The sequence below is a fragment of the Tamandua tetradactyla genome, chromosome 15 (genome assembly GCF_023851605.1).
Source record: "Tamandua tetradactyla isolate mTamTet1 chromosome 15, mTamTet1.pri, whole genome shotgun sequence".
NCBI classification, from domain to species: domain Eukaryota; kingdom Metazoa; phylum Chordata; class Mammalia; order Pilosa; family Myrmecophagidae; genus Tamandua; species Tamandua tetradactyla.
This window is the reverse complement of record NC_135341.1, coordinates 68,076,970-68,104,969: the sequence shown is the minus strand read 5'-3', so window position 1 is coordinate 68,104,969 and position 28,000 is coordinate 68,076,970. Positions and strand designations below refer to the sequence as shown.

The 28,000-nt window shown below is 37.2% G+C and overlaps 1 protein-coding gene and 1 pseudogene across 3 annotated transcripts; one reads left to right on the top strand and one right to left on the bottom strand.

The window, feature by feature from the left end:
- Positions 1-3: 3 nt before the first annotated feature.
- Positions 4-13,850, bottom strand: SGO1 (shugoshin 1). 3 transcript variants are annotated; one of them, XM_077130028.1, is made up of 8 exons: positions 13,644-13,850; positions 11,193-11,341; positions 10,915-11,111; positions 7,246-7,322; positions 5,645-5,703; positions 3,567-4,409; positions 1,341-1,530; positions 4-1,004 (listed from the first exon to the last, which is right to left on the bottom strand). In XM_077130028.1, the coding sequence occupies exons 2-8, from the start codon at positions 11,332-11,334 to the stop codon at positions 905-907; spliced, it is 1,608 nt and encodes a 535-aa protein (XP_076986143.1). In that variant the 5' UTR covers positions 11,335-11,341; positions 13,644-13,850; the 3' UTR covers positions 4-904. The 3 variants fall into 3 exon arrangements, with proteins under 3 accessions (XP_076986143.1, XP_076986144.1, XP_076986145.1); XM_077130029.1 differs by lacking the exon at positions 13,644-13,850 and adding an exon at positions 13,527-13,630; XM_077130030.1 differs by lacking the exon at positions 13,644-13,850 and adding an exon at positions 12,731-12,912.
- Positions 13,018-28,000, top strand: LOC143656855 (aldehyde dehydrogenase, mitochondrial-like; annotated as a pseudogene).

The window sequence follows — 28,000 nt, the reverse complement described above, 5'->3', positions numbered from 1 at the left end:
AAGCACAATCTTACACAAAACTTTATTTGCTCTTTAAAAAATGGATAAACTACAGTGCTTTAAAAGTTTAAAGAAACACATACAAGTATAGGCTTCAAACTTTCTAAATTGGATTAATTCCTTCAATGGTTAATCAAAAACTTTATATAGAGCAAATACAAAAAGCCCCTAGCCTTCACACATTTAACACTTGAGATTTTTGCCTAAATAGGAGCTATCTACAAAATAATGATTTATGATTCTGTGAGGCATCACTTTGAACAATGCGCCCTTAGAACTTTGGGTTCAGGGCTTGCCACTTCCCTAGTTCCTATGCCTCAGCAGTCATCAATTCCCTAATCATGAGCTCACATATATTTTATCTGAAAAATTAAATACAACTGTGAGATAAGGGATCCACAAACAACTTAAGGTATACTTTACTGCAAATGTCAAGGATTTACTTTACTCAAATATTATAATGAGTTTCAAAAGGTCCTCTGCTGCACTTTGAAAATCACTTTCGCATCCCCTACTTAAGGGATAAAAGAGTTGTCAAAACCTTATAATTAAAGCATATTAATTTGAATAACCATTAATTTCAAACTTTTGGTAAAAGATACATTTTGACTAAAATGAGAGGTTTTAGACAGTATAAGAAATCTAAACTATTATAGTGCTTAAGTCTGGTTATTTATATTCAAAAGCAAAAATAAACTCAAATATTAACAGTTAAGATCAACCACAAAATTTTAAGTATAATTGAAGAAATGTTCATATCTACACAGCCGTGTCAAGAGAATATTTTATGACAATAACTTGACCCACTTGTGTACTACCTTACAAGCTTTGTTTTTGTGCACAAAGCGGAGTATGGGATGAATTTCAATGGCATCCAACGTAAGCTTCATTGTCTCTGCTTATTTCATTTTTTTTTAGAACTGCGTCTGGAGTCCTTTTTTGACTTGAAAATAGGAGAATTCAAGAAACACAAATCTGTAAAAGGGTCCCCTCTTCTCAATTTCCTATAAAGGTAGAAAGAGATCTTAGGTATAATTAAAGGCATTTTAACATTAACTTACTTTTCAATATAAAGTTATTATAAAACATACTAATTTTAATATTCCCACTTCCAATTTTTTTTTTTTTTTTGGCATGGGCAGGCCCCAGGAATCGAACCCGGGTTTCCAGCATGGCAAGCCAGAACTCTGCCTGCTGAGACACTGTGGCCCGCCCCCCACTTCCAATTTTTTAATCAAACTTCTGTACTTCAAATGAAACACATTCTTGAACAAAGCTCCATAACCTTATCCCCCACCCCCATAACATTAAAAATGAATTACCAAAAATAAAATACTTACGAAGCAAGTGTGGGTTCCTTATAGTTTATACTGGCTGTGCACCTACGTTTACGCAGAGACACTGCTGGGCTTTCTTTATTCTTTTTGGGAGAAAGAGAAAGTTTTCTAATTTTCACTACAGGAGATGAGGAGACATTTGTGATATCCTTCAGACCAAGGTGAGGTGACTGGTAAGTTTCAGGTAGTACACCTACAAAAATAACTTTCTGAATATAGTTCCAAAGAAAATCATAGGAGCTAAAATTATACTCAATTATATATCCCAAACATATACAAAATTCAGTATATTTACAACACATAGACCTTTTTTGTAACCTTTTCATCAGTTTCCTTTCCTTTCATCCCATATGATGTTGAAATACTAATTATTATATATGTGAAGAGATGATACAACAGAGCACTTTACCAAAACTTAAAACTCCTCCAAGACTGGAGCATAATGAATTAAATTAACTGTTCAATTTCATTTTAGTCAAACTTATGACTAAAATTTAGTCATCAAAGCCTCTATTTTAATACCAAAGTTTACAATCAAGAGAATTTCTAGTCTTACAAAGCCACTTAAACTCATTCTAATAAATACACGAGGATTCTAATTCCCAGCTTCTGTATTAGCCAAGAGAAAAGGAGTTCCCTCTAGTGAAGCCAGTATGTTTAAAAATCACTTAATGTTTCTCCTATCATAAGCATCAAAGTTATTCTATATCTTGAGTGGGGAGGCAGGTATATAGCCAGTAGTAAGGACACTGTAAGAGAATTTCCTTAAAAAAATGTAAAAAGCAAAGTTTCCTAAGATAAACTGTTAACAGCAAAATGATTTTAAATAAGCAACCATGTACTCCACGGCCATCTGTGTTTCAAATACTCTTTTTATTCTTACACAAGTATATTATACTGGAGTAATTACTCCAACTTTAAGTTTGAGAAATATGTTTAAGCAAAATAACATCAGACTAGTTGCTACATTCTGGAAAAATATTTCTCAAGCTATAATATGCATATGAATCCCCTAGGGAACTCATTATAAAGATGTAGATTCTGATTCAAGGCCTGAGTAGGTCCTAAGGTTCTGCATATTCAAGATTTTTTAAGGTGAAGCTGATGGTCTGGGAATCAAACTCTAAGTAAAGCTATTTGAGTGTTCTGTTTTTTTTTCTTTTAAAAACGTTATACTATGGAACATTTCAAATGTACATGAAATTGGATAATGAACCTATAGTTACCCATTTTTAATAGTTATCAACATTTTGGCAATCTTGTTTGATTTATTCCTATAGCATCTTTAAAACAAGGATATTTGTAAACTACCACTGCTCACTGCTTGACCTTTGAAAATCATTTAAGTTTTTTAGGCTTTAGATTCCTTATAAACAAAACAAATATGATACCAATACTTACAGAGTGTTTCGGAGTACAATATGAAATAACGTGATAATACTTTGAGAATGACAGAATCTGATTGTATATGTTAGTTTTACCATATGAACTAAAATTCCCAGATGAGAACTTTTGTGGGCAGGTGCAGGTTGTTGTAGCCACATCTGAACCATGCTTGACCTTTTTTTTTTTTTCCTGCACGGGCAGGCACTGGAAACCCAGGTCTCTGGCATGGCAGGCAAGAATTCTGCCTGCTGAACCACCGTGGTCAGCCCCATGCTTTAATCTAACTAAGAAAAGCAAGATTTTCTGAGCCACAGTTTTCAGGTTGAAAATATAAACAAAATAAAATTAAGCCTATCAACTGAGGAAAAAATTTCTTGGTCTCATTAGGACTCCTTCACTAAGGACAAAATTATTTTAAATCACAGTTTCTGCCAAATTAAATATAAAGCAAAAGCATTAAAATGAAAGGACACTGAAAAGTTTGAGTTCCTTTCCAAGGTGATATTTTAGGTTAGTGTATGAAAGACATCTTAATTCAACTTATATCTTCACATAAGTTTCTGCCTACCTTGGGAATGTCTTTACAGGTCTTTCTGTATAACATTAGCATTTGTTATTAAAGAGGATTAAATTAGTCTGAAGTAGGTCAGAACAACACAACTGTGATTTCTACTCCCAGCCCCCCAGCCCTGACTATTTTAGAAGTCTGTAACTTTTTCCAGAGACAGATGGCAAATCTCAACAAATCCCCAGAGAGACAGATGGCAAGTATAGTAGATAAGCATTAGGAGTAATCATTTATCACAAACATTAAAAAAGCAGGCAAACAAGTACATGACTTACTGGTAGGAGTTTTACTAGTAGGAGTTTTTGTTGGCTTGGAACCCTGGCTCTCTTTTTCATCTGTATATTTTAGTGGTCTTTTACATCGAGGCCTGGTGATTGGGCTTCTATCTGATTTGCTGGGGAGATTTTGAATGCACTTGCAAGTATTTTTAGAAGGCAAATAGAGGTCACCAGAATCATCTCCTGACTCACTTGATTCACAGATGCTCATTTCAGAATCACATTTGCTTTCTTCTTTTTTAGAATCACCACTCTTTCTGTTTTGCCGGAAAGGAGTGAGATGAATACCCTCTTCCAAATTAAAATTGTAAGCATCACTGGAACTGAAAGATTCATCCAAATTTGGGGGGGAAACAGTTTTTTTACTTTTACTCTTGCTCCCTTTAAACCTTGATACAGACTTTGATTTTCTTCTTCTATTAACTTTTCTTTTCTTTTCTTTTTTTCTTCTTTGTGCATCTCTATACTTAGATTTAGTTTGTCCACATTTAGACTCCAAAACAATTTCTTTTGCTTTAGTAAGGCTTGGTGGATAAATCAACTTTGGTGAAAAATTAATTTGGTTCTTGTTCCACTGACATACATTTTGTTCTACATTTTCAGGTACATGTTCATTTATGAGAGGGTCTGCAAGTCGAATTCTTTCCAACTCAAAAGATTCCCCTGTCAAATGACTAGTTTCAAAATTATCCATAGTATCAAGTTGGTATAGATTGTTAAAACGTTTCTTTAAATTGTGACGAACTGATACAGTTCTAGGTAAGACATTATCAGTAGCAGGCTTATCTTCACTTGATTCAAAATCAAATCTTAATCTGTCTTCAACTGTAGATATTTGCTCTGAGAATTTAAAAGATACATGAAAAAATAATTTTACTTTATTGGAATTTTAGTTTTAAGATTTTAGAATTCAAAGTTAAAACTGGAATGACTGAAAAGTCACACTATAAGTAAATAAAAATCTGGGGAACTAAATATTACCAGCCATCTACTTGCCAATGATCAACAGATGATTTATATTAACCTGTAAAAGAATCTTTTATAAACTTTAAAAATATCCTTATAAGAGGTTTGATGTGCCTGCAGTTTAAAGAAATTAAAGCATTAACTGAAACTGCTTAGAAATTAATCAAGAAAATATCTACCACCTATTTTATTTAGGTATAACTCTTTTTAGGGCCTATGGGCAATAAAAAGAGGAAGCTTAGAATCTCATTGTTGTTACAAACATTATCTGTAGGAACTAAAAGTTAATAAATTATTAACTTCCAAATGAGTATTTGTGGTTATACAGAATTCAGAGGAAGAGAACTCATATTCCAAAGTAGAACAAATACACTGAGAAAATAGGAACTAAGTTATTCTTCGGAAAAAAATTAAGATTTAGATAGTTGGAAAGCCTTTCAGGTGAGAAATTTTATCTATATTTTGAGGAAAAGTGAGGATATTCAATTTGTTCTACTTATTCAAATACTATCTCCTCCTTCAAAGCTTAGTTCAAGTAGAGGGGATTGATATTTGATAACAGTGGCCCATTAGTTTAAAACTAGTAAGAAGAGCATGGTTTTGGAGTTCAGCTCTTATCAGCTAGGCTACTTTCTGTGAGACGCTTTTTCATTTTTTTTTGCATGGGCAGGTACCAGGAATCGAACCCGGGTCTCCAGCATGGGCAGGTGAGAACTCTGCCTGCTGAGCCAACCACGGCCTGCTGTGCTTCACTTTTTGAATCTATATAAAATGGTACTGCCTGTACCTATATTCCAAGGTTGCTGCAAAGGTTGTGTGAGATAATATATTTAAAAGGACTAATACAGAGACTGGCTCATGGTAGAATTCAAAAAATTATAGCTGCAGTTATAGCCAAGACTTCTGAGTACAATTGTGGTACAATGTACAAATGTATTTTAAACTTCTATCATTCTGTGTGAAATAAAGTGATTTGCTTTGAACACAAGAATACTACATGAGCAGATTAAAAACATTAAAAAATGAATAGAGTAATTTAATTCATGCTACTTGTTCTTAAAGATATCCTCTTGCCCTTATTACAATTTTTAGACTTACACTTGAATTACCTTGTATTTGGAATGCTACATCTTGTCTCGGAAGGTCAGCTTCCTTAACAGGAATTTGCCTTAGAAAATACAAATGAAAAATAGAAATTTATTTGGCAATCATGTAATAAAAACAAATTTAGTATTTTCCTAAATCATAAGGCTTTTTTCCTTTCTTGTAGGTATCATTTTATTATTTCATTCTAAATCTGTACATGTATTCTATATCAAAGGAAATAAAAAAAAATTATGCTGATTACCTAGAGGCTGATTTTTTGACTGACATTCAACTCCCACTGAAATTTATGGACTTACATACTCAAATTGGACAGTTCTGCCTAAAAAACATACTCCAACTTGTAATTTCATTTAATTGGAGAAATAACCAATCAGAATTGACTTAACAAATATTTTAAAGAAATGCAGTTTGGCCACTCAATTCTTTAGGAGCTCGATTTAATCATTAGCAGAGTTGTGATCTGCTGGTAGTACATGCTTGTACGGTGGTGAAGTATTGACTTCCTTTGACGTTAACTTTGTTCATTGTCCTTTAAAGTCTTGCTATCCTCCTACCTCTGGTTTACAAAACAAAAAATTTCTTTAGGACTTAATATTATTATGGTAGCTTCATTCTAATTGTAATCTTACTTTTTGTTCTTTGCAGAGACTTTCCCCATCCAGACATCAAAAATGAAACAAAAACTTAGGTAACAGAAAGGACAAAGTTGTGGTAAATAATACCTATTTCAGAAATATCATAACAACTTGATTACTTCATATATCGTTTGCCCACAACATGTTTCGTCAGGTCTTAAAGTTCAACAGTTTTAAAACTATTCATGATTAAAATTAATCTATTCAGATAAAAATTACATTAGTGGTTACTTCTGTGAAGAGAAGATAGCCTGGAAAGGGATATAACGGAACTTCCATGGCAGTGGTTTTCACCTGGGGAAATTGTGATCTGCAAGGGTATTTGGCAGTGTCTGGAGACAGACGTGGTTGTTACAATCGAGGTGCTATTTGGCAATGAGTGGGTAGATGGCAGGGATGCTATTATATGTTTCACAATACATAGGCTAGGCCCCCACAACAAAGAATTATTCAGTTCAAAATGTCAATCGTGCTGCGACTGAGAATTCTGGGCTACAGATGGCAGTGTTCTGTATCTTAATTGAGGTTTGGTTCCATAGGTGTATAGTTAGATTCATCGAACTGTTAAATTCAGATTTGTGCATTTTATTTATATAATTACATCTCAATCATAAATAAGCAAATAATAAAATAAAAAATAAATTAAAACCCATTATTTGAATAACCAAATTCTTGTACAAAAATAATAAAGAGGAAACATAACAGAAGAAGATAGTTTAAAAATTCTAGAAAAGCTTCTTATTCCTAGACATCAAAAAAGTAACTAAATTTAAGAAAAAGAAAGCTTTAGCTTGGCTATATGTAACAGAACTTTAACACACAAAATTTTCTTAAATTCTCAGTAGAGAATCAAACTTCAAATACAAGAGTCAATATTATGCAAATTTCCTAAACCTCCTTTCATACATAGATCACAGAATTAACTTTTTCCTGGTATTAATAATTGTAATAATGAATTTGATACTAACAGTAAATCCTTTACAAATAATTCCTGGGAGCTGTTATCATTATTGGAGTCCATTCCAGAGGGACATATTTCCTCGTTCTGTTAATATATTAAAACAAAAGAAAGCACTGTTACAATTAAAGTATTTATAACAAAGCATTCATTTATTCAACAATAAACATTTAATGGCTGTCTACTATGGTGCCAGGAAATGTTCTAGGAAGTGAGATTATAGTAGCTAAAAATCAGATTAAGTCCCACCTTTGTAAAGCTTATATTCTAGCTCAGGGAGATAGAATATAAGAAAGGAAACAAAGCGATAGATAAATAACTTCAGATAATGGTAAGTGCTATGAATGAAACACCCAAGATGAAGTGACAGAGAGTAAATGAGGCTGGAGGGTTCTTTAGACAGGATCTAAAATCTGAATTCTTTGATATGAAATGTGAAGAACACGAAGAAGCCAGTTATTGAGAGCAGAAAAAAGAGAAAGCTGTGGAAACAATAAATATAAACATTGTGATGCAAGAAAAACCTTGCTGTGCTCAGGAAAGAAAGGCTGTTGTGGCTGGAACAGTCACTGAGGCGAGCAAGAAGAGATGTGCACAAAGAAACCAGAAAATATAGGGTTTTGACAGTCACAAGTTTGTATTTTGGCCTAAGTGTGATGGAAAGTCACTAAAGCAGTTAGGAGGTCATTACTGCTTACCAAGCAAGACATGATATTAGCTAAGACTAGAGTTGTGGCTATGGAGCCTAAGTCCAGTAGAAGTCCTTGAGATAACAAAAGTTGCTCAAAAACTGCATAGGGGTGGGTTGGGGGCAATGAGTGAGAGAAACCTTTTAGGTTTGAGTCTGAGCAAATGGGTAAGCTGCTTTACTGAGATGAGTAAGAGGGAGGCAGTAGTACACATTTCTTTTGGGAAGGGGAGAATAAAGAATTGTGCACTGGACAAAGTAGGTTTGAGATTTTTTTTTTATAATTGCTACATTGAGATATCAAGTAGTAGTCATGTGTGGGTTGCAGTATGTGTGCATTTGGGTTCATATATAGGGCTAAAAATTTATAAGTCACTAGCAGATGGACATTATAACTATGGGAAGGGATGATCAGATACGTTTGGGAAGTTGGCATTTAAAAAAGAGTAAAGAAGAAACCAGTAAAGGAGCCTGACACATAGCAGTCAGAAAGGTAGAAAGAAAACTGCGGGAGTATGATATCAAGAAAACTAAGAGATGAAAGTGTTCCAAGCAAAGAGTAATTCCTGTGTTGAATATGTGTGAGGCCAATTAAGAAGAGAGAAGGGACCACTGAATTTGGTAACATGGAGAAGTTTTGGTGACCCTGAAGAGTGACAACAGAACGGTAAGGAGAGAAGCCTGATAAAAGTGGGCTGGAATGTGAATGGAGGCTAAGAAAGTGAAGAACACAATGTACTCTCTGGTAAAGTTCTGCTGTGAAGGGAGACGGGGAAAGGGGAGACAGAGATGTTAGGAAACCAGGAGAGATTTCTTTTATTTTCCTTTCCTCTTAAGGTGAGAGATACTAAAGTGCATTTTTATGATGGCTGAACTGAGCTACTAGAGAGGGAGACAAATATTGGAGGAGAAACCAAACTATCAGGAGCAAAGTCCCAGAGGATGTGAGAGGGAATCTGGTACAAGAGCGAAGGACTTGCTTAGGCTCTGATATGACCAGGGACACTTTAGCCACTATAATGGGGGAAAACATGCAGAACACAAGTAAATACAGGCAGATTTGTAGATTCGTATTAGAAAATGAGACTTCCAGTCTAAGCTATCCTAATTTAGTTCAGATTTATTTTTTTAAATTTGTTGCACATACAATATAGGTTGATGTTATACCTTATGAGCTAAAATTTCTCATAAGAAATAAAAAAGAAATTTAATTCTGTTAAAAGTTTTAAATTTTAATATCAATATAGCTCATGTTCTGAAACTATTCTTATTATTGAAGATAAATAAAGAAGATGATACTTAACAATATGATAATATAATTTAAAAACAAATTAAGATTCATTATAAAATTTAGGGGTTCAAAAAAGGCAATTAGAAATTACTTTCAGATTGATCCTTAAAAGTTAACTACTGGTAGGCAAGAAAAACATTCTTATTAAAAGCATTTTAAGTCTCTCCAACTGTTATATAGATTTCATAAATGTGAAAACACAAGGGCATGACGGTTGAGAATCAGTGAGACATGTAACAACTATACGGCAAAAAACAAACTCTGATGTTTTAAATGCTAAGACTACATCCCCCCCAGCAGGTAACAACAAGTTCTAATAAATACTCAAAAATTATTGATAAACGTCAAATGGCTTACAATAACAGAATTCCGCCCCCCCCCCCACTGGTTTTGTGATTATATCATTGGGTATTCATTTCACACAATTTCCATGTGTGATTTTAGCAAAAAAACTTTGGAAAACGAGGAAGGAAAGTCAAAGGCCTTTGCTGGGATTTTTTTTTCTCTCACTAGTTGACTAAACAAGGAAATAAAAGCTAGGAAAGATTACATTCTGAAGGAAAAAATGTTTTAATAAATTAACCTCCAAATGAAGGTGAAGAAATCATATCTAATCTTTGAATAGGCTAAGCTCAACTACATTGTGTATATACATATGCCTGTGATCAGCACACATACACACACATGTTCTACACATAGAAAAATATGGAGTCACCTCAGTTGCAGAGAAGTAAGAACTCTTTCACTGACTACTGCTAACAGAGAGAAGGCTCCCTCTACAGTCCTACCCCAAACACTGTGGTTTGGCTTTCTTATTTGGCCTCCGTGTATAAATGCCAGTGCAAATGTCTTTACTGGCACAGCAAACATACGGCCATACTGGAAGAAAGTAAATTTTGTTCTCTTAACACCTGACACTCACCACTACTTTTCTCTCTCTGTTCCATAGTCTCCCTGGCAGTGGCTTCTAGGTAAAGGGAAGGAGAAACTGGCTCATCATCACTCCTCTCAGGATTAACATTTAGTGAGACACAAGGAATATCCTAATCAAGCTTTCTCCACATCTGCTATATTTTGATGGCAGAATCATATTTGAGCCCCTTCTGTGCTATACAACCTTTGACACAAACAGAATCAGATTAAAAATTTGGTTAGCAAATGTTCAGGATATTTGCTTCGGAGTTAATGTATCATCTCCTTTATTTAGTCAACTAGTAGGTAAAAATGATTCTCCAAAAAGCAGTTAAATATTCTCTAACCCCTAAATAAAGGCAGTTCTTACAGAATCCCACTGAATAGCAAAATAGAAAAGTTAAGATTTGTAGCACTGATCAAACCTTTTGGACTCATCTGCTTCAATTACCACTTTTAGACTGCGAGCTTAGTTGCCCTATCTTTGACTCAGTTCAACATTTAAAGAGACCAGCAGTGCAAAAAGTTCCATTACTTCTTCTGCACTGTCTTGCTGCCTGCTTTCAGAGCCAAGTTAGATACATACACCAGGCTTCAATCACTTATAAGCCTGAAGTTTTCTTTACTGTCCAGATATAATAGTTGAGCTAGAGATCTACAGAAAGAAATGCTTTAGTCAATTTGCTAAGAGTTACTGATAATTAACTTAAATATCATAACTGATCTAAACTACTAATCCATGGGTTTCATTTTTATCCTAAGAAATTCAGCCTCTGTAATGAAAATACCTGAGCAGGTTCTTCTGTTTGTTGTGAAGTAAGTTTTTCTTTCAATGCATATAGCTGACATGTGAGGTAGTAACATTCTCTTCTCAGCTGTATGATGATATCTTGGGCTTCTCTCACTTTGAATTTTTCATTTTCCAAAGCTAAAACCAACATTCTATTGTTGTCTTGGTAATTTTTCAGTAGTGTAGAAGTGTTGGCTAAAAGAGGATTAGAAATTTATCAGTTGTTAAATTTAAACTTAAAAAATGCTGCAAAAGGACAATATGAAAATTTCTTACTGATTGTTTGACATGGTGCAGCTGCAAAAGACTTGCGTTTGCCAACTTCTGTCAAGTTTTTATTCCTTTTCTCTTTCATTCGCTTTTTTATATCTTCAAGACTATCTTGAAAGGACTTTTTAAGGCACCTTTCCTTGGCCATTTTCTGCCTAAGAATTTAAAACAAGAAAAAATATTAATTTTTTTTCCAAGAGACAATACTGCCATAAAATATAAAACTCAAGATTGAAAATAGAGGTTGTCTATAAAAAATAGACTACATAAAGACTTAGTAATTGTACAGTTTGCTCAAGGTAGAGAGGTAAATTGGTAATAACCTAGATTTTATAGCTTTTAAATCTCAATAATGTTGGCATACTCTCATCCTTCTCAGGGATTCTGTGGGGGAAGCTTCTAAACATATGACTTTCCAGCCCAAAGATTCTGTAACATAACACATTCATTCTTTAAACAATATTCACTGAGGGCTTAATATATGCTAGGCACTATGGGAAATGCTCAATATCATTATATATTGATGCCACTATTACTTTTTAAATAATTTTTTATCATCACAATGGACTTTTTTTGTGAAAAATAACATATGTACAAAAAAGCAATAAATTTCAAAGCACAGCACCACAATTAGTTGTAGAACATACTTCAGAGATGTTATTATTATTTATGTTTCTTACAGACAATGTTTAAGACTAGTTTTTGGTGTTTTAGGCTTATAGTATTAGTTCAGAGACAATTACATATCTGGGATTTGTTTTCCAGTTCTTCTCTACATTATTAATTTATCACATTAGGTGCCTATTACTGTCTCTTCCATACTCTTTCAATTGATTATTAAAACATGCATAAGCTCTTAAGAAAGTCAAGGTGATCTTCAGAGGTTTAAAATATGTGGCACTATAGACCATTTTAACTGGCTATTAAAACAATTATAAAACTGGAAATAGCAGGAACTAGGGTAGAGGAACATGCATTTTCTCAAAGTTATTTCTACAGCTCAGATACCCTAATACCCAGTAAATCATGAATATAGCACACAAGACGTTAAAAGACTGTTCTAAATAAATAAATACAGTTAAGATCAGCAACACTTTCATTGATGGTGGAATACGCTATAGAATATATTAAAACTTAAGTAGCCTTAATCTTATGCTGCAAATTACATATACTTCAGGATGTTGCTACTAAGCATATCAAATTACTTTTCAATACATTTTACCCTAGCCTGTACTTTGCACATGTTGAAACTGCAAAAATAAAATGTTTCCTACAACAATTTTCCTATAGAATTTTCACTATTAAGAAGATCTTATTCTAAAACTTTTCTGAACATCACTTTTATTTCCTTAGGTGTTTTCTTCAAGGTTTACTTATTTTCTTCTATGCCAGTGGCTGGGGTCTTAAATATGTATATTGTAAATGCCACTTAAATATTTCCTTTCTGCCAATGGTGGTACAATATATACTGAGAAGCTTCCAGCACCGCAAGCAAAAAAAATTTTTTAAAACACCGTTAGTGGGTTGTACAAAAACCAACTTACCCCAGTAAAGTTTCTGAGTTCCAACTGGTGATGTCTGAGGGCCATACAGAGTAAATAACTGATCAAGTTAATCTAAAGCATTTTAAACACAAAGACAATCTAAAAAGCCTTCGTTATTATGAAGCTTTTTAACTAAGCTACACTCACAAAAGAAATTGGTAAAATCTAAAGTTTTGGTTCTTGTCTAGACTAACACTGTTAACCGGAGGCATGGGGTGGGGGTGTGGAAGTGTGTGGGGTATGGGAGGGGGTGTGGTAGAGCGAATGAGGACAGGCGGGATGACGCGATGACGGTCTGTCTGTGTGGGTATGGTATTGGTGTATCTGGATTACAAAATCCAGATCTGGATTCAAAAGAAGTTAGGATACTGAATCTCATCCAAAAGTCTTTCATCAGCCCTGCAGCCAAGGCATCCAGGTCATTGCTGGCCTCTCCAGGTGCCGAGGGAACCAAAGGTCTGGACAGCGAGGGCAGGACATCAATGGTATATGTCGCACTGTATGCAATAGCTGCCATATTTTGTGCTCTCTTGGTGAACCTCGTTTTTAACTACCGTACGTGCTTTATTTACACATCACTTAATTCACACAACTCTGTAAAGCAGGAGGTTCGGGTACCCATTTATTTAACAAAAGAGGAAACTGGAGCATTGGAGAACGCAGATCTGGTGGCTGAGCAAAAAAAGGCTCCCAGAATTCTGACTCCATAGTCTGAACTTCTGGCCACCAGACATGGATCAGTACAGATACCCCCTGAAGGAGAAGGAACAAAGGTCACGACGCCCCTGTTCCACACCTGAAAAAACCAGGGCCTCCTCTGTCTCGGAGGTAGTCTAAAGGTCGGTGGGAGGAGGGTGTGTCGCCGGAAACGGACCCGGCGACCCGCCTTCCGCCGGCGCGTCTAGAACGGTACCTTGGCCGACACTTTTGCCGCCGCCGTCGCCCACCTCCTCACATTCCAAGGCTCCGCGAGGCTGTCGGGTCACAGGCACCCCGAGTCCCGGGTTCCGAACTCCAAAGTTTGTGGCACCAGCTCCGTCGCTTTCGACTTCCCCGACTTCATTCGAAATTCTCCGCTGCGCTTGCCCATTGGCTGGCCGGTGGGCGGTCACATGATGCAATGGCGTCACCCGCAGCCCGCGCGCAGGCAGACTGCCACACGGCCGGTGGTGTCACGTGACGCACGGGCTCCCTGCCCTCCGCATCCGGGCACCTACCAGACTCCCATCCCCACTCCGTCGGGGGCGGGGAGAGTGGTCAGGCCGCGGGGGGTGCTGGGACTTTTATTTCTTTGAGATTATGGGCTTTTAGGGGTGGGGCTTCCCTGAGACCTTTAAGGCGGGGTATTTTAGGTGGTTCAAAAACTTCAAGTCTCTTTCGTTTGACTGCTTTCCGTTTCCAAGATCTGTGCTCACGGGCTCCCTCTTGTGAGACGAATCTCCTTGGTTGGTGGCCGGCTGAAGTAGTCAGCCTAGGGAGGCATCTTTCAGGGACATTAAAACTCAAACTGGGAAGCAAACTTTGGATTAACGGCATATTATCAGGAAAAATGCAGATATGTAAAATATTCAGCCTCTGTACTCGACTGTCTCTCTGGCCTCCTCTATCTAACCCTCAGAAAATGGCATGAGCATCCAACCAGTTACCTACCCAGAAGCCTGGGGAATCATCCTTAGTGATTCTTTATCCTCCTCCAGCCGTTCCATCTCCAGTCAGTCATCCGGTCCTATCAATTATATTTTCTAAGTATTTCTCACGTCCACTCACTTTTTTCCACCGCTTAGTTCAGCGTCCTGCCCTCTATTTCTCTGAAATGTATCAGTGCCTATTCTGAGCCCAGACTCCACTCCTATGTGTTCTTTATAGGCAGAGTCATGTTTTTACAAAGCAAATCTGATCATATTATTCCCCTACTTGATACCCTTCAGTGGCTCCCCACTGTAGTTAATATGAAGTCCAAACTATTTAAACTGTTTGGTCTTTAAAGAGCTCCCATAGTCACTGTTTCCACCTCTTCTGAAATTTCTTTCATTTCCTTGAAATTCCTTTTGCTGCCTTTGCTCGGGCGGTTCTGTCAAGACAGTCTTTCTTCCTTCCCCTTTGACCTTACTCCTATTCATTCATCAGTAGAGGTGAATTCTTCTAGAAAGCTTTATTAGTCCCCAAAGCACCCTCAGTACCTCTGCTTGTTCTTCCTTAAGTTCTCTGGTCCTTCTTGTGGCAGTGACTTGTCATTGCCTTATTTAAATTGCCGGAGGGTAGAACCTGTATTTGCCTTGATCATAGTTAAATCTTCAGTACCTAGTTAGAAATTTGAAGTAAGTCAATACATATTCACTGGGTCAAGAAAGGAATGAATAAATTATTGCTTTGAATCTAGGCACTTATTGTGAAGTGGGTTTTTTTTCCATCCATTTAACTCCTTACCTTAGTCTAGAGACCCTCCAAGATTGAGTGGAAAAGTTTAGAACATCCTTCCCTAGCCAACAGCTCTCATTCTCCAAGTGTCATACACCGTATCATCTCTATTTGTCTTTAGTTTCTTACCATTGGGTAGTGTGGTTCATGTGCAGAGACATCAAGAAGGAAGGAAGCCTGAGGCCAGAGGATATGAAGTGAAGAGAACATAGCAGGCTTCATGGGCATGCAAACTAGGCAGTTGCACAGGGCTTTGTGCTCAGAAGGGCCCTGTGCTTGGTCTAACGCGATGCTGTTACCATTTTTAAATGCTTAATTTTTCTTTGAACCTGTGATTTGTGATTAAGTCTAATGAAACAGTAGAGCTTGAATGTGAGCAGAGGAGATATGTGCAATATGTGTGTCCATTTGCTGTTTCTTGCTGTCCCCTTGGCATAGTGTTCAGGATGCTCACTAAATGGCTTCCATAACACATTACCTTGTCCTTGGGGCATTTGGTTTAATACTCTGCTGTCAATATCTTGACATTCTTAATAATTTTTTTTAAACAAACGTTCCAACATGAAAAAGTTAGAATGGGTATAGCCTAAATAACTGTTAAGATTGGGAGAAAGATCAAAGGAGAAGGTGGAGTTATAACAGAGAAGATGGGATTTAACAAATGAATATGACTGCTGAATCATTACATTGATTTTAGTCTCCGGTGTAGTGTCTTGGAACGGCTAGAGGGAAAAACCTAAAATTGTGGACTTGTAATATACACCAGACTCTGAAATCTGCTCTACAACTATTTGTTGCGGTGTGCTTTGAAATTTCTTTTTTGTTTATATGTTATTTTCACAATAAAAAATAAATTAAAAAAATAAACAATTTGAAAAACTAGCAAAAACCCCCCAATGTTTAACTTTATTAAGAAATGCAAAAGCTAATGATGTGACTGAGAGCCAATGAATTTCTCCTGTGGCATGTTTATGTTGAATCCTTCTCACTTGAATTATGACCTAACTGGGCCAAGATATCCAGGCCACTGAGAATTCCCAACCTAGAACAAATTTTGTGCATGGAAAGCTTGATTTTCATTCAATAAACTAGTAAATCAATAGTAAAAACATGCTATATAATGGAATTTCCACTAAGGCTGGCCTTTGGCCTTATGGGCTGATGTTGGTGAACTTGAGAAGTCAGGGAAGTTTCACTTCTGTCTCTGATGTTAGCCTTCTCTATTTCTTCATTCTTTCCTCTTTGAATGACACCCTCTTTCCCTGCTTCTTTTCAATCCTCCAGGGTGCAGTAAGGCTCCAGAGCCTTTCCACATGGGGGTGCTTTCAGGGTCCTCAGCTAGGAGCTTGTATGGGGCTCGTCAAAGAATCAATGAGTCTTCTACTCTGTCCAACTGTTGCCTCTTATTAAAGGATTTGGATAGTTTAGCATAATACTTGTTCTATTTGCTAGCTTCCAGAATGCAATATACCAGAAACAAAATGGTTTTTTAAAAGGGGAATTTAATAAGTTGCTAGTTTACAGTTTAAGGCCAAGAAAATGTCCCAATTAAAACAAGTCTATAGAAATGTCCAATCTGAGGCATCCAGGGAAAGATACCTTCGTTCAGGAAGGCCGATGAAGTTCAAGGTTTCTCTCTCAAGTGAAAAGGCACATGGGGAACATAGTCAGGGTTTCTCTCTCAGCTGAAAGGGCACGTGGCAAACACGGTGTCATCTGCTAGCTTTCTCTCCTGGCTTCCTGTTTCATGAAGCTCCCTGGGAGGTGTTTTCCTTCTTCATCTCCAAAGGTCACTGGCTGATGGACTCTCTACTTCGTGGTGCTGCAGCATTCTCTGCTCTCTCTGAATCTCCTGTTCTCTAAAATATTTCCTCTTTTATAGGACTTTAGAAACTTATCAAGACCCACCCAAATGGGTGGAGACATGTCGTCACCTAATCCAGTTTAACAACCACTCGACTAAATCACATCTCCAGGGAAATGATCTGATTACAGTTTCAAGCATACAGTATTGAATATGGATTATTCTGCCTTTATGAAATGGGATTTAGATTAAAACGTGGCTTTTCTAGGGGACATACATCCTTTCAAATCAGCACAATACTGAAGGCGCACATTTCCACTTTGGAAGATGAGGGTCAATGGCTGTGGATGCTTTTCCCGCTGTATGGTGGTGAATGATGTTGGTAAAATATCCTAGCATGGTAGAGAAGGAGTGATGTTGAGATGGGTAATTGTATTGTAGGTTGTGGGTTGTGTTGTTTAGTTCCATTGCTAGGATGAATCCAGTGACAGATACTACTAGTACCTGACTTGGGAGGTCTCTGGGGAAGGTCATCTATTTGTGGCTGCATTTTGAAAAGGTCCAGCACTTCCACAGGATGGGGCTGCTCCTCTGAAGTGGAAGCTCTGGGCCATCGGACAGCTCAGCTTTCTTGTCCTGTCAAAATCTCGGAACCAGCATCGTCTGTTCAGGTACCCTGAACCTTTCTTGCTGGCTTTGAGCTCCTTTCAGGATCAGCTGAAAAGGGAGGGATCAGGAGAAAGAGCCAGCAGCACAGACCAACTTTAAAAAAATAGTGTCCCTTTGTGGAAATGCTAGAGATGAATAATTAAGAAGATAGACTGTATCCAAGAAAAACCAAGTGTGAAGTTGCTAATGTTACTGACCAAAGACGTAATACTTCTCTTGGATGCAGACCAGCAGTTCCAAGAGTTCTTCTTAGTCTGTGACACCAGTTTTATCATCAATCCTGAAAAACCAGGAAAGTGAAATGCTGAGTGGACCAACAACGTGGTCCCTGAATATTTGTTATTATGAAGGAGATTTGGGGAAATATACCAAGAGAACTTTTAAAATTGTGATTGCTGCTTGTTTTCATTGGATACTGGATCCATTCAGGTGTCATAAAGACATATTTGCTTGTGCCAGTTTGAAAGGATGTATGTACCTTAGAAAAGCCATGCTTTAATCCTAATTCCATTTTGTAAAGGCAGCTGTTTCTTTTAATCCCTCTTCAATATTGTATGTTTGAAACTGTAATTCGATCACCTCCCTGGAGATGTAATTCAGTCAAGAGTGGTGGTTAAGCTGAATTGGGGGAAATGTATCTCCACCCATTTTACTGGAGTCCTGTAAAAGAGGAAACATTTTGGAGAATGAAGGAGATTCTGAGAGAGCAGAGATGATATAGCCACGAGAAGCAGAGTCCACCAGCCAGCAGCCTTTGGAGATAAAGAAGGAAAATGCCTCCCAGGGAAATTCATGAAACAGGAAGCCAGGAGAGAAAGCTAGCAGATGACACCGTGTTCCACTTGTGCTCTTACAGCTGAGAGAGAAACGCTGACTGTGCTTGCATTGTGCTTTCTTACTTGAGAGACAGACCCTGAACTTCATTGGCCTGCTTGAACCAAGGTATCTTTCCCTGGATGCCTTGGATTGGACATTTCTATAGACTTGTTTTAATGGGGACATTTTCTCGGCCTTAGAACTATAAACTAGCAACTAATTAAATTCCCTTTTTAAAAAGCCATTCTGTTTCTGACGTATTGCATTCTGGCAGCTAGCAAACTAGAATACTGCCACAGTATTTCCCTTTTGCAACATACTTAAGAGTAAGGCATTCCAGAATCATCATACATAATGTAAAAGATGATGCTTTCTAAGACTATGTTTTGAGAACTCTTTCTTTGTCTCTCTGCTTCAGGAAGGTACTCCCGTCAATCCAGCAATTATTTACATGGAGAATCTAGAAATCTAGGACGTGGACTAAGTGAATTTTGGGAATTCATAGTGGAGACCTTGGGTTTGAGGCAGGAAAATCCTAACCGTCCTTCACTCATAAGGTGACCTCTGAAGGCACTTCTGGGTCTGGCTGGCACTGAATTTCGCTTCATGAAGAGTTGACTCCTGGTCTTCATCTTATTGCCCACTTGAGTTTCTGCTCTTCTTTCTGGGTCCAGGTTCTTAACAATTTTATTTTTGGAAATGTGTACTCCCTTTGGGTCTTTCTGAACTTTCACACATTGTAGGTCCACTAGAGTCCTTTGCTCATGTTCACCACAACTATGATCGGGTATGTAGGGGGCACTGGCAGCCCTAAAAGGCCACCCTTTCTGTTTGAACCAGAACTTGTTTCAAATGCAGAAAGTCAATGATCTATAAACACGAGTACTGAGGGAGTATCGTAGTTTCTAACTATATTTGCTAACCATTTGCATTGACAATGATGACACAGAAGGAGAGGGAAAGATAGTACGCATCGTAGTTCCTTTTCTTTTCAGTCCTTTACTCATCAGCTGGCCAAAGGTATACAGTGTTGGCAAAATGTGCACATATAAAGAAGTGAAATAGAAACAGTTCAGTTAGTCTTAGGCAACATTTATTACCAGTTAATATGGTAAGAATGAAATATATATGCACACAAGAGCTATGAAACATGAATTGTGTAATTTCAGTGACTCTGAAATTAAATGAGTTAAAATCTTATGTTTGTATTTAATATAAAAATGAACAGTAAAATTCATGCTAATACTCTGTTTTAATTTTTCTTTACTTAGAATGATGTTAAATAGGAAATAAAAAACACAATGACAAGTTGAGTGAGATACCACAGAAGAAAGGGAAAAGCCTTATATTTTAGTACCTTTAATGGCACTTTTGTCCTGCAATTTTAGACAAGTAACGTCACATTTTCATTTTGCATTGGGCCACATTAATTATGCAGCTTGCCCTGTGTGAGTATTTGGAAGTTATTTTCAGGAAGTTGCCTTACCTGTTCTCATTTTGAAAGGGAAATAGACTTCAGATTAGGTCTTTGTTATAAGGTCTTGCAGAGGATAGAAATGGCTGCATTTGAGAGCTTGACCCACTGGTTAGGAAAAAATACCACCAGGCTCAAAGTAACAGCAACCTGTATATTTCAGGGTGATTTTAGGAGACCACATTCTTGTTATAATCAACAACTCCTTTGAAAATGTGGTGAATCTACAAATGTTCTCTAGAGGAAAAGTGCGCATATTCAATTTCAAACAAAAGCCTGTGTATTTATTTTTGAGAATTTATTGATATCCTGAGGTTGAAGATAGCCTTTTACATATATATTTTTTCGTTTAATCTTTACAACTTTATAAATTTATTATTATTGTTATTACTATTATTTTTATTCCCAGAACACAGAAGAATTTGAGGTCCATACAAGTTTAATAACTTGCTTCCAAGCACTCATCTATAGCAGACATGAATAATCAAAGAGAAATCTTGCTGAACCAAAATGCAGCATCCCAAATATAGCACACAAGGCCACAATTAATACCAATTGTGCTGGTTTGAAAGAATTTATGTGACCTAAAAAAGCAATGTTTTAATCCTAAACAATCTTGTGCAAGCAATGGTTTCTTCTAATCCCTACTCAGTCCTATAGGTTGGAAACTTTAATTAGGTTATCACTATGGAGATGTGACTTAAGAGTCGGTGTTAAACTGGATTAGGTAGAGATGTGTTTCCACCCATTCCAGGTGGGTCTTGATTACTTTGCCGAAATCCTATACTGGAATCCTGTAAAAGAGGAAACATTTTGGAGAAAGCTTGAGATTCTGAGAGAGCAGAGGATGCCACAGTGCCACAAAGCAGAGAGTCCACCAGCCAGTGACTTTTGGAGACAAAGAAGGAAAACGCCTCCTGGACAGCTAGAGAGGAAGCTAGAAAATGATGCTGTATTCACCATGTGCCTTTCCAGTCAAGAGCGAAACCCTGACTCTGTTCGCCATGTGCTTTCCAGATGAGAAAGAAACTCGGACTGTGTTTGCCATGTACCTTTCCACTTGAGAGAGAAACCCTGAACTTCATCAACCTTCTTGAATCAAAGCATCTTTCCCTGGATGCCTTAGATTGGACATTTCTATAGATTTGCTTTAATTGGGACATTTTCACGGCCTAAAAACCGTGAACTTGTAGCTTAGTAAATTCCCCTTTTTAAAAGCCCTTCCATTTCTGGTATATTGCATTCCAGCAGCTAGCAAACTAGAACACCTATGACAGTGTTTATTCAGAGTTGGCATGCAAGATGACATTTATTTGCCATATCTGCCTTAGTTTCTTCTCCTCTGTAGGAAATATAATAGTACTATATGCATGCAGAAATGACTGGAGGTGGTTTATTTCTATCAAATGCACTAAGATGAGCCATGCTTTTAAAAGATAACTAGCAATTATCCAGTTGGCATGAATGTAAATGTTCTTGAAAGGGGAAGGTGTTTCACCAGGATAGCACAACAAATTAAAAAGTGTATTTGGAGTCTACTCCTGAGTTAATGATGACTCACACATGTAGAGTTTAGATGAATGAGACAAATAGAGCACACATTTCAGATGCAGGGATACATAAGGAAAAAAATAATTATGTCAATACTCTTGAGGGTAATTAAGCTTTATGGCTGTGGTTCTAAAACTTAAGTGTTTATAAGAATCATTTGGAATGTAGATTCTTGGGATCTTATCCCAAAAGTTTCCAATTCAGTTGATCTGGTCTGAGGATCACGTTTCCACTTTTTTAAACAAGCAGTTCTCATGGCTGTGTTCCATTGCCACATTTTGAGCAAGGCCAGAATCAAGGAATAGCAGTTGCTTAAATTAGATGGCCAGGTGTTATTCTAAGTTCTTTATATTAACCTTTTACAGAAAAGAAGTGGCTTCTTTTTTAAAGGAGGGACTTTATTTTATGTATCCTTCATTGAGTAGCAATAACAGTTAACATTGAGTGCTTAAATTTATTTTCTAAGAGTTTTCTATATATTTTCCCTTTTAATTTTCACTGCAACCATGTGAAGTGAGTACTATTATTACCCTTGTTTATGGGTGAAGAAACCTAGACATAGAGATGTTAATTACACAAGTTGATATCAGCACTAGGGGGTAGACGGGCTTCAAAGTCCTTGCTGTTAACAACTAGAGTTGTGAATTGCTGCTTTTTATGTTATATATACTACAGTACTATAGTACTATATATATATATATATATTTAGTATACTATATATAATAATATCAGCCTAATTAAAAGATAGACATGATATATTGAATTATGTACTTCAATTTAGAAATGTTCTTAATCTTTATCTGCATTCCTGTAGGTGAGAACCCATTATAAATAGGATCTCTTAAAGATGTTATTTTTAGTTAAGGTGTGCCCCAACTGAACTAGATTAAAGCTTTGGTACTCTGACTCCAGGGCTCATATCCCTAAGCATGATGCTATGTCCTTAAATGTAACTAAATTCAAATTTGTTAATGTTGCTTTGACATCTCACCAATCTGTTCAAGTGTCTAAAGGCCTACTATATACAAAGCACTGTAGTATGGTTCAATTTCCCATATTTTAATTTGCTTCTACGTTTATTGTAAATATCAGACAACTGGTGATCCCTTCAAATAGTTCTGATCTAGTACTTTAGGAAGCAATAGAAGTAATTCCAAGCTTCTCTCATGAATGAACAACAGTCAGAGGACGCATCTATGTAAATTTCACCCTGTTAAAATCTGCCTAGCGAAATTATGATTGACCAGATTTATCTAGAGCTTCCTGACTTATTTTCACTGAGGTTGATGTTCTTAAAAGAAAAACTCATGGTAGAAACAAACTTAAAACAATTTGAGACATGTCTTCATCAAGATAGAAATGGACTATTCTCATCTCTTTTGGAAGTGTGTTATTTCTTCAAATATTTGGAATTACTTATTAAGTGAAATAATTTATAGCATATTTACCATGCACTATAAATAAAGAAGAAAGGGTATACATAAAACAGCCTGGTTGGGAAAACAAAGCACAGACTTCATAAAGTTATGTAACAATTATTTAACCAAGAGATAATGAACCAAGGAATATAATAAGTAAATGGGTATTGCCAAGTGAGAGTTGGGAAATGAGTGTTATTATGTTGAGAGGGGATTGGGCCAGATGGAGTGACTTTAATTAAGACTTCATTCACAGAACAAATGTATTTTTAAACACTAAAGAAGCTGGTCTTGCTTACCCAATATCCCTTCTTTTCTTCTCATTTAATAACAGGACCTTTATATTGTTATGATAGTTGGGGAGCAATGTGTCCAGCACAAATCAATATTTCAAACCTCCCTTTTACAGGAATGGCTAATGCAATACCGCAAAATTCCCTGTGAGGAGGTTGGGGATGGGTGAGAGGGGGACTGTATAAATTCCATGATATATTTTCTTAAGCTTCTAGTTTAAGAATACTCTAAATCCTAAATCAGAGATAACAAAAATGGTTTCATCTTTCATGCCATATTTCATCTCTTGGCAATTACTTGTTGCAGTATCTGTCTTTCCTAAAACATGCAAGCTCTCTGGGGATAGGGGCTGAGTCTATTTTATTCAATATTGGTTTCCAGGACAAGGTGCAAAATAAATATTTGTTGAATGAATAGATTAATGAATGAAACAGTGGCTGTCTGAACTCTGTGTTAAGAAGGATTCTGAGTTAGTATTGGACTCAGAAGTAAAAATGTCATTGACAATTTGTCACAGGGGTGACAAATGGGAATGACTACACACATGCCAGAGATATGCTATTTTTGTTAAAGCTTTACTGTTATAAACATAAATCACTAAAGTTATGCTATTTTATTGCTAAATTTGATTTTGCATTATGTTAACATAATGAACCAGTAAGCACTTGTGGATCAGTAAAACAGATATATAAGCCTTAAAGGAGTAATAAGATTGCCAAAGTTGGATCAAAATTAGAGTTTGTTTAGTTTGATCTGATTCAATTTACAGATTTGAGAGATTAAATGATTACTGAAATTCTCCGTTCCTCAGAGTGATCTCTGGTATTTCTCTTCTCTCCCTTCCACCCCTGACATGTTCCTGCCTCACCTTATTAACTTAGTTAATTTTACCACCCATTACAGGGCTGTATGGCTAATTATTCTAATACAAAAGATATGGAGACAGAAAGAGAGTCAGAGAAATTATTTAGACATTGCTTGAGAAACTTTGGAATCCTGAAGTTTCAGTTGATCTCTTCCTCCAATATTCTCTCATTCCAATTCTTAAGGAAGTTAAGACTTCACTTAATAGTAAGGACACAAAGATTGAAAACCCTTATTCAGTTTTGTGGTTTATCCTTGAGAAATGTTAATTCCATTTGATACTGTTATTCTTTGATCTCTTTAGTGAACTATTTTTCTCAAATAAACGAGATCTCCTTTAGCTCTACAACTGCTAGAAGACTAGAATGGAGATAGATGTTCATGGAGAGAAGACAAAGTTTACCTTAGAATAGTACTTTATATCAGAGTAAGGGAAGGAGACTGGCAATGGAGAAAGAAAGAAATGGCAAAGGATGTTAGATTAGAATATGGTTTCTAGAGTGGTCAGTATGTGCCTAGACATCTATAAAAGTCCAAATGAATTATTTTTTAGATTAAAAATGTCAGTGCAAATCTTGTATTTGCATGGCTAAGTACATATTAAGGGTGTCAGCTTCGCATGCAATTTGAAACAATAACAAAGAACATTATTGTGTAACGTTTTGACATTTTAAATATTATTTTTTCCATATAGAAATGAAATGTGTATTAATAGCACCAGATTTTGGTGATGATTTAGCATGGAGTTAGAAAAATAAAATATGATGAATTCTAAACACTGGTAGATTACACTATTATTAACCTGCCCCAATTTCAGAAAATTGAACAGTGTATTATTTCTTTTAAGACTGCTTAGTTAACTCTGTTACTAACAGTCTGACTGGGATGGTCAGATATTGAAATATTTTCACTGGAGAACTTTGCAAAAAACAGGTGCTGTACATGTCCTACGTCCTTAATGAACCTGGGACTCTGTATTCTTTATTAGTTCATAGGTGATTCTTATATTTACCAAATGTTCACTATATATGAATCACCTGGGAATCTTGTTAAGGTGCAGATTCTGATTCAGTAGATTTGAGGTTGGTTCTGAGATTCTGCAGTTCTAAAAACCATCCAGATGTTGCTAATGTTGCTGGTCTATGGCCCATATTTTGATTTAGCCCAGGTCTGAGACAGTCATTCTCAGACTTGGCACACATATTTTAAAAAGCCTCTCTGGTTCCCAACTCCAAATATCTTGGTTTTAGTGATTTGATAGACACAGTAAAGTCTTGGTGTGTTAGTGCTCTCTAGAGAAACAGAATCAACAGGATAGATCTATAAATATGAGATTTATAAAGGTGTCTCATGCAACCATGGAAATGGAAGAGTCGAAAATTCATCTGTGAAAATGGTGGCTCTGATGAAGGGTCTGGACTAACTCCAAGGAGAGGCTCGCTGGCTGAAGAAGCAGAGAAAGTCTCTCTTCTCCCTTAAAAGCCTTGACTGACTGGATTATCTTATTGTGGGAGACATGCCTTAGTTGATCACAGGTGTACTCAGCCACTGATGCAATCAACTGACTGATGATTTAATAAACCAGCCTTCTGATTTATCAACCAGCCATGAAATATCCTTGCAGCGATAGTTTGGCCACTGCTTGCCTGACCAGACATCTGGGTCTCATCACTTGGCAAAATTGACACCATAACCTAACCATCACACTTGGATTTTTAAAAGCTTCCAAAGGATTCTAATGTACAGACAAGACTGAAAACTACTGTTGTAAGTGACCAAGTCTGGGACACCTGGTTTCCTTTGGCCATAAACCTTCTTTAACACTTTGACAGGTTCTAAACCCCTTTCTGGAGACTAATCTACCTTCCTGTCTCCACTTGGGAATATATCTGATCTATTTGTAAGGTTTGTGTGTAGTACCTACCTTACTTATACACAGTATAACTAAGAACTTCTGCATGTCTTTCTTAGGAAAAATGCCATTCTCTTACACAGCATTGGCATGATTACCAAAATCAGGAAACTTTACATTGATATAACATGATTACCTAATCTATATTCTATATTCAAATTTCATCAATTGTTGCAATAATGTTTTCACAAGTACTTTTTTCCTAGTTCGGGACCCAATCCAAATTACTTTGTTCATTTGTACCTTAAGATTTAGTTTGATTCTTTGCTGCTATAATGCTAGGGTGGGTTAGCTTGATTAACTTCCTTTTTGTTAACTAGATTTTAGCTTTGTAAAAACAGCTTTTTCTGAGTTAAGAACTCCTGCCATCAAGGCCTTCATACATAAATTGGCCATAAATAAATTTGCTTTAACCTCTGTTCCAGTGTGCACTTACTGCTATAATAACTGTCTTGGATTGCAGACATCACTCTTCTGCTAGTGCTGAAGTAGATGAGTCTTATCTATTGGCTTCTCAAGTAGGCCATTATGATCATCAGTTTAAAAAACTAATCCACACATGCTGCCTGCTCTAGTCCTGGACTCTGCTTCCATCTCTCAGTGCTGCCAGTCACTGGCCTCAGGCCAAGATTGGACCACTCTCTCTTGACTGCTGTAGTTGCCCAGGCCCAACCAGCTGCCAGCCAGCAGCCCAAGTTCTTCTACAACCAGATCTTTGTAGACAATGAATGGCACAATGATGCTGTTAGGAAGAAAAGGGTCTATACCCTCACCCCACTGGGGAGATCATCTGTCAGGTAGCTGAAGGGTACAAGGAATATGAGGGTGGGGTGGTGAAGGCTACTTGTGCCACATTCCACCTGGGCTGTCCTTGGTGCCACATGGCCCAGGGCCAGATGCTGAGCTACCTGGCTGATCTAATTAAGTAGGATGGTATCTACTTGGCAGCTTTGGAGACCTAGGGTCTCTCCAAGCCCTATGGCAACTCCTACCTGGTCGATTTGGACATTGCCTTCAAATGTCTTTGATATTATACAGGCTGGGCTAATAAGTGCCATAGTGTAACACCACCATGAATTTGGGGGTATATGAGCAGATAATTCTTTGGAACTTCCCACTCCTGATACAAACATGGAAATTGGGCCCAGGCTGAGCAACTGAAAATGTTGTTATGATAAAGGTGGCTAAGTAGACTCCATGGAGCTAACTTGATTAAGGAGACCAATTTTACTCCTGGCATGGTCAACATTTTCACAACCAGTGTTGCCATTGCTTCTCACAAGAATGTGAACAAAGTGGTGGTCACAGGTTCCACTGAGGTTACTGTGGATAGCAGCAACCCCAAAAGAATGACTCTGAGCTGGGGATGAGGTGGGGGGAAGAGCCCTAAATCTTGATGTCAGACTAGGCCATGAAACAGGCCCACTTTGCTCTGTTCTTTAACCAAGGTCAGTGCTGCTTTGCAGTCCTCTGGACCTTTGTGCAGGAGGATGTCTGGATTGAATTCATGGAGTTGTATGTCATTCCTGCTAAGACTCCAGTGGTCAGGAACCCCTTTGACAGTCAGACTGAGTAGTGGTAACAAGTGGACAAAACTCAATTTAATAAGATCTTTGGCTATATCAAATCTGGAGGGAGTGAAGCTGCTGCATAGTAGGTGGGTAGGGGGCTGCTGCTGGTGATCATGGCTCCTTCCTCTAGTCCACTGCCTTTGGAGATGCACAAGATGGCATGATTATTGCAAAGGAGATCTTCGGGCCTGTGATGCAGATCCTGAAGTCAAAGACCAATGAGAAAATTTTTAGGAGAACCAATAATTCCAAGTATGGGCTGGCTACAGCTGTCTTCACAAAGGACTTGGACAAAGTTAATCACCTGCCCCAGGCCTCTGGGCTTGTGCCATTTGGGTCAACTGCTATGATGTGAATGGGGCCCAGTCACCATTTGGTGGCTACAGTATACCTGGGAATGGCCAGAAGCTCAGCAAGGATGGGCTGCAGGTGTACATCAAAGTGAAAACAGTCACAAAGTTCCTAAGAAGAACTCATAA

Excerpts from the sequence above, each read along its gene's own strand:
- SGO1 (XM_077130028.1), bottom strand. The coding sequence starts at position 11,334 with ATGGCCAAGGAAAGGTGCCTTAAAAAGTCCTTTCAAGATAGTCTTGAA. Across the intron at positions 5,704-7,245 it reads TTATTTGTAAAGGATTTACT|GCAAATTCCTGTTAAGGAAG; the intron begins GTTAGTATCAAA and ends GTATTTTCTAAG. Across the intron at positions 4,410-5,644 it reads TGTAGCATTCCAAATACAAG|AGCAAATATCTACAGTTGAA; the intron begins GTAATTCAAGTG and ends TTAAATTCTCAG.